Here is a 7,250-nt window from a genome sequence, read left to right on the forward strand (position 1 = left end):
CACACACCTCGCACACCGCACAAGAGCCGCTTCTTCGCTGGGAAGTTACTCGAGAGCATTTAGAAACGGAGCTATGGAGGCTATATCCTCGCAGTCGGGGATAGCCTTGCCCTTGAACTTGAGGCAGGATAGAGCACAAGTCTGACCCTGGAAGTAGTCACCCAGCATGGTCTTGCACTGGACGCAGTTATTTAGACAGACCTAAGGATAAAAAAGAGTAAAAATATAAATAACTTGGTTTTTATGAGAAATCCTTGACTTTATATTACTTTTCTCAGTTCTAAATGAATTTGATTGATTAGGAATTATGTTAAGTCAACGATTTTTGATTATCTAACAAAACTATTTTGGTAGTAACGAAAATCATTGTGTTTTTATCAACTTGTATTTTAAAAATATACTCTTAGCATTATATTTAAAAGTTTTTATCTACCAGTTTTACAATTTCAAAGGAGTAATACCCATTATTTCTGATTACCCACCTGAATGAAGTCAATGCCGCCCATGGAATCTAAAGGAAAAACACAAGATTAAAATTGTAAAATTAGTTTGAGAGTTTCTAGAGCTTAGTTGCTGCAGGAAACTTACCAAATCTCTTGTGCGTGTAATGCCCGATGGCGGGCAGTGCACCTCCATAGTGCACCAGACAGAGTGCAACTGCCACGAAAGTACACAAAATCAAGGGCTTGCAGTTCATGGTGATATCTATTCGAGACTCCAATAAGTTTTGGTTAGGAGAGCAGGCTGAATTGCGACCGTTGTCTGTCTAGAGCGGAGTGGAAATAATTATTATCGCTCGTTTGTCTTCTTATTTTATATATGCTCTCGGCCCAAACTCAGATGCGAAAGCTTAACAGCGTAAAGAAGCCCGAAGCAGCGGCAAAATACAAAATAAAAAAATATAAATAAAATAAAAAAAGCAACTGTGGAAGCCGGTCGCAGATGCGAGGCAAGTCGTCCGACCAGCCAGCCCCAGTGGCGCTAAGATACGTCAGATGTTTGAGCCAATCGAAAGCAGTACAAACTCAATAAAATATCCATTATAGTTGCTAAGCGTATGCAAATTGGCAAACGATACGCAAAAAAATATTGTATTTCTCTATATAGAAAAATGTTTGAATGCTGAATCTTGCATAATTTTCATGTGAATGGATTTAATGGCGTTTTTAGTGAGGGTATTTAGCAAACGGAATTTGAGGAATGCAAAGAAGTAGCTCCAATTAAGTCACACAGAAACAAGTATTTATAAATGGTGTTAAGATAATAAAAATATTTTTAAGATTTATTTGAGGATAAACATACAGAAATCTTTCTAGTCCCTCCTGCATCTTGTTATTTATTAACAAACCGATAAGGCTTATAAAAATTTCCCCGATTCTCAAGAGCAAACGAAAAAATTCACCGAACTTGGGAAAGAAAGTAAATGGCTAAAGCAAAAAGCTCTTTTCGAAAAAGCAACTATGGCATCAGGAAGTGTCGAGCGAACGGACACAGCCGAACTGAACTGAAATCGTAATGAATGCAAATCGTATGCGACTGGCGAGCCCATTAATTAATGGCGCTGTAAATGCAGTAAAAATATATATGGTTAAAATGTAAAGCGTAGAACGGACCCAAGACCAGATGCCCGATGATATGAGACATAAAGTAATAACTTAAATAGGAATTCTTTTGTCCTGCCTCCAACCGGACACGCTGCCGACTGGCAACTGGTTTCGATTTACAATTTAAGTATTCCGTGCGAAGTGAAACAGACAAAACAAAATATGGAAATATATGGCTATCGAATGGGCTGAAATAATCGTTGATACGGCGGTATCGTGGGAAAATTTTTAGTTATGTTAATTTTATGCGACACAAATTGTATGTTTCCTAACTAATTGGCAACACGCGCCGCATACGTTTGCGTATGAGTAATGGATAAAGCCCATGCGGCGTATACGTCACAAGCGATTTGTGGGCGTGACTCTTAAGACGGGGCTTAAGTTTTCGGACCAGTGACGTACATATGTGCAGAGGATCGACACTCAGTACCCGAGACACTATTACTTACCGGCAGTTGAGCGTTTGTTTGGCAGCAAAGGCGATGCTGAAGGCGTGGGCGTACGTTGGCAACACACGTTTGTTTGCCAGCAAACTGGTTCTAGAACAACTGCTGACGGATTGCAGAGTTCTTGTTGTATTTATACACGTTGGTGCGATTGCCGTGCTGCTGCTTAATGAATTTATCTCCCCAGCAAGTCCACCTAATTGAATATGTGCAAAGTGGGCAAAAATGTCACTTCCGCTGGCGGCAGTCGGTACACTTTCTTGAGTGTTTTTCACAGCGGTGTTCTGATTGAGATTCCGATTCTGATTCTGAGTACTGGATACTGGATAGTGGATACTGGATGTCACTTAGCCAGTTTAATTGCGTTTCTTTTGGCACTGCATTGGCTTTGGGCTGGGAAATCGTTTTACAAAAACAGGAAATCAGTCGAGCGAAAGGAGTTGCCTTTTTCCCGCATTTTTCTTTGTTTTTACCACTTGTTTAAATAATAATTTATTTCATTTAATTAATTCATTATAAACTGAATAAAAAACACACATTAGCATATGGAATACAGGCTTGTGTAAATGAAATGTTTGACGTAATAAAACCATTTAAATTATAATATTTTCTTTGTTTTGCGGCAGCTGGCATGTGCTCCGTTAATATATCGTAGAAAAAGAAATCATACCAAATCATACCGGCAGACAGTCTGATGAGGCTGTCGATCTCCGCCTCCAACTCCTTGACTTGCCATGAAACCCAAGTTAAATAGGAGAAATGAGGATAAACTGACTCCGACTTACCATATTTTCAAAATGCCATTTGGTGTCCTTCTTGGCAATCAGCTGAAAGGCCTCGTTGTCCAGAGGCATGCTATACTTTTGCAGCTCGTTGATCAGCCTCTTGAGCTTCTTCACATTCGCCTGATGCATCTCGTCGCGCTTCTCGGGGGTCAGGCCCACTTCCTCGCTGACAATGATGCCAAAGGAGCAAAGTGCACCCGCCGTCGAGAATAAGTTCTGCTTCTGTGGGACATTCGCGTTCTCGTCCATAAGCTCCAGCTCCACGACTTCACAGCGCGTTAGCACCTTGATCTGTGGCAAGTGGCGATGCAGGATGTCCTGGGACTCGGCGTTCTGGGCGAACAAAATGAGATGCGGATGGTGGCGCAGGCTGATCTCGTTGCGACTCTTCACCTGCCCCACGCTCTGGCCTCGTCCTCCCGCTTCTGGTCTCTCAATTCGGACATCTATAGGCTCGTGCTGCAGCAACTCGCTGGCTGCAAAGGGGGTGAACGAGGCCTGCAGACGGTCAAAGTGCCCACATGGATGTAGGCGCTGTCCTCGCGGTTGCTTATCGCCGTCTAGATGCTCTCCTGCATTCACGTTTAAGAGGTAATGGAAATTGTACTTGATGAAGCTATTGGGGACAATAGACAAGGTTTCCGCCAATCGGCCCAGGATCCAGCGATCCCACACGCCCAAGCAGAATCAGGCCAGCCGTGGAGGTCTTGAGCTCTTCGGGCTTCATAATGCCCGCCTTGCAGGACTGCTCCAGACCAGCCTTAAGGCGGATTTCGCTCCTTGCAACTCTCATCAGGCCAGACGGCCTGGGAACGGCAGCAGCGCCACCCAGTAGGCTGGGACTTGGTGGCGGCATCTATGCAGCCATTTGGCGAATCCGTTTGACTTGAAAGCAGTGTAGCAATTGACATTGGACTGCTTGGTTGAACTGCTTACTTTGCACTGGGAGAATAAAACGTAGATTTAAAAAACCAAAATTAAAAATTGTTTTTCTCTTTTCTTCAAGTTCAGAGAGTCTTATTTGCCAAGTTTGAGCAGATTTGTGAAGAGATAACATTGGACATTTTTGAAAAATTAACAAAATTGATTTATTTTGGCTTACTCTCTTGGTTTTCTGCTACAATCAGAGCAATTATCCTTATGATTAGGCCAACTTCATGAGGTAGCCCCGTTGTTTCACCGTCTGTTTTAGCGTAACATTTCGGAACCTCAGTCTAGAAACTTAGTCCGATTATTTCTTGAGAAGCTTCTCTTTTATCCCCGCAAGGAGTCGTCGTGGTTCTACATGTGACCAATGCCTCGGCTCCCAATCAGATGCTAGTGGCGGAGGATGCCCTGGGCAACCGCCCAGGCTAGGTAGAGTCACGTGCCTCGCAGCTGTTCCTGCTGGCGAGCTACGAATCCAGGCACTTTCTGACTTGGAACCTCACCTCTGGTGTTATTTTGGATGTGCTGGAGCTGGCTACGGAACCCACGACTTTGTATTATGACCCGGTGACTAATAGGGGCATTGTGGGTGGAGCCTATGAGTATCTTTTTGCTGATTTTATTTGTGGATCCATAAACTCAACTTACTTCTCGAAAAACGGTTTTTATTGAGTGGCAAAGGTCTATAAACTAATTTTAATTATTTTTGTGTATGCAAAAGGAATACAAAAGGGAAGCACATTGTAGATATTTTTCTATTATAAAGCTCGATCATTCAGTTGCTTATTGGCATTTATCGACTCCCTTTTGGGGCAATCAATTTCTCTTCAATATAAATCTCATTATTAAAGTGCTGGGCGGATTAAGCTTTTTTGTTGTGCCCCCTCCGGACGTGCGTTGAAATTGCTGAAAATCCACAACAGCAAACATTTCAACCAGGATGACCAGGACTCGAGTGTGTGTATTTGGGGGTGTGGCTGGCACACCACTACCAGCACCGAACCCCGCCGAACGGCGAAAACTTTTATTAGTTGCAGCGTTCTTCCCTCCCGATTTCCCCCATTTTCCCCACCGAACACCACAGCGAGTAAATCAGTAAACGATTTTCTTTATAGTGCAGCAGCATTTTCCAAGCAACTTCTCCATTATTTTTTTTCTTTTCGCCGATGACGACGTGGAGAGGAACTTTTATTTTAAACCAAAGCCAAAAGCCGAGGTTTTCGGACGCTTTATTTATGAACTTTGCCAGCTCCGTCGATGCGCCTCACATATCCCTTTCATCCGCCGCAATCACATTCTTTGTGCCGGCAGATATTGCAGGCACGTAAGCATTAAATTTTTTAGCCATACAATATGGTCATTGTGCCACTGATTTAGCTCCAAGATATATGGCTATATGTTGCCGGCTCTTGCCGGGCATGACAAAAGAGCGATGAAGCCTATTTTGTAGCTGCAACTTTGCCAGGTCGAGCTGAAACTTTATTTAAATGCAACCACAGTTGTGGCTAGGATAATAGCTCTGAAACTCTTTTAGAAATGTAACATGTTTCTGGAGAAAACTTTGTATGTGGAAGATGGATTTAATTTGGGGTTTATTTTTAAATACATTTAAATCATTTGTTTTTCGTTTAAAGAAGTGATTTGTTTTTGGCAACACTATGTAGTTTCTACTAGCGTATACTCTTGAAACCCAAGTATTATGCAGCTAAATTATATTTCTAAACATTTTATTTAAATTTAAGATGAACCCTTTAATACTATTGCTTTAACCTGAGCTGTCAGCCTCGTTATCCTCTCATTTTATCCAATCCCGGATGGAGCGGATGGCAACTCTTAATATAGTTTCACTTGTTAATAATAAAGTTTGGAGTATTTTTAACTATGTCCCCGAAAAATAAAGGCCGGCCATGAGTATAATTAGTGTAGTAAGCCTTTCACATGCTTCGCTGAGCACGGAGGGGGGAAAACTAAAGAACGGGTGGTGCCTTCCAGGACCCCTCTCCGCCAACGTGTCGTATGCGTAATGGAGCTTGGGCTTGGCTCCTGGAGTTCCCTGCCCGCTCTTCGCCACCGGCATGTGAAAAACGTGTTAATCCACGAACTAATTTGATGTTAATGTGGAGGGCTGATGGGTCGAGAGGTCGGTGGTTGTTGGTCGTTGGTCGGGCGGTCGATGTTGTCGGTGTCGTCGAGCTTCCCCAGCTGACTTAATTGTTTTTCAGCTCACTTTACACTCCGCCGTCGTTTTTGTGGGGCTTTAAGAACCACTCCAAGTGGCCGGGCCATTAGAGCGTAAGCAAATTATCACAGTACAGAGAAAAAATTACATTAATAATGCTTAAATGAGATGGCAAGTTTGACATTATTAACTTTATTTAATATTTGAACATAAAAAGAGGGTTTACGATCTTGCAAGACTATATTTATTGATTAAATTTGAAATTGAACTATTCTTTCAAGATAACTAACTAGGACGCTAGGCTTAAAGAATTCTTAAGCAATAGCTTAATTGTCTAAATCCTTTATTCACCTGATTATTTTTCCCCGTGTCCCTCAAAGACAACAACCTGGACAGAATTAAGCGAGCTGAGAATTAGTTGCGTCTTAAGGTCCTCGTTTTCTGCATATTCAGCAGGTTGGAATGGCGTCGGGATTACGGAGCCGGCTTCTCCTACTGCCGCCTATTTTGTTTTTCTCCCGTTTTCCATTTGGCGACCGACCACCCGTCGCGCTCGATGTGCTCAAAATGAAATCAGTGAAATGGTGGAAATTAAAAAATAACGAGATAATTAAAAGCTACCCCCGCAGTTATTTGCGTGTGTGTCTCTTGGCTCACGTAGCGCTGCTTAAGTGGCGGCATTGCGGCCGCAGGAGGCTCAGGAGGAGGTTGCAGGGATGTGTCCTTGCATCCGTGGTCATGGATGCCCGCCCACACACACACACACATACGGCCAGAGACAGAATGAGCCGTTTTAATCCTGCCATTTACTTTGTGCCACAATGCTCGTTCATGTTTAATGTCCTTTCATTTTGCGTTTGACTCGGAGCTGCTTTTGTTTTTTGATGTCCTGTTGTTTTGCATTGCTTTGTTTGTTTGCAATGCTTGGCCAAAATGTCCTTGTTTTGCTTTATTTGATAATTGCTTTTTGCGGTTTTCGGCAAAGATTGCCAGCAGGTATCCTGGAGTATAAAACCTATTCGGATGGAAATGAGATTTGTCATTGCAGCCTAATCGAATTTCATTTACGGATTCATGCCCGAGTAAAAATATTGTATATAATAAGGAAAATTACATCTGAAGATCTTAATTACCATTATTTTATAAATATTTAAATTGACAAGCTTAATTAATGCGGCTCGCAGTACCCTCAATTTGTTATTACTGCCTAATCCAAATATATGGCTCAATGCGTTAGTGCATACTCGCATTAGCGCACACTTTGGCAATTATAAATAGTACAAGCAGCTGATTAATTATTGCAAATACA

The 7,250-nt window shown here is 42.3% G+C and overlaps 1 protein-coding gene across 1 annotated transcript; it reads right to left on the bottom strand.

Annotated features, from left to right (window-relative positions):
* Nucleotides 1-19: 19 nt before the first annotated feature.
* Nucleotides 20-708, bottom strand: Eh (Eclosion hormone). The gene is made up of 3 exons (XM_017167925.3): nt 589-708; nt 483-511; nt 20-201 (listed from the first exon to the last, which is right to left on the bottom strand). Exons 1-3 carry the CDS (start codon nt 695-697, stop codon nt 46-48), a joined length of 294 nt encoding a protein of 97 aa, XP_017023414.1. The 5' UTR covers nt 698-708; the 3' UTR covers nt 20-45.
* Between the last annotated feature and the right edge of the window lie 6,542 nt (nt 709-7,250).

This window comes from Drosophila kikkawai, chromosome 3R (assembly GCF_030179895.1).
Source record: "Drosophila kikkawai strain 14028-0561.14 chromosome 3R, DkikHiC1v2, whole genome shotgun sequence".
In the NCBI taxonomy this organism is placed as follows: Eukaryota; Metazoa; Arthropoda; class Insecta; order Diptera; family Drosophilidae; genus Drosophila; species Drosophila kikkawai.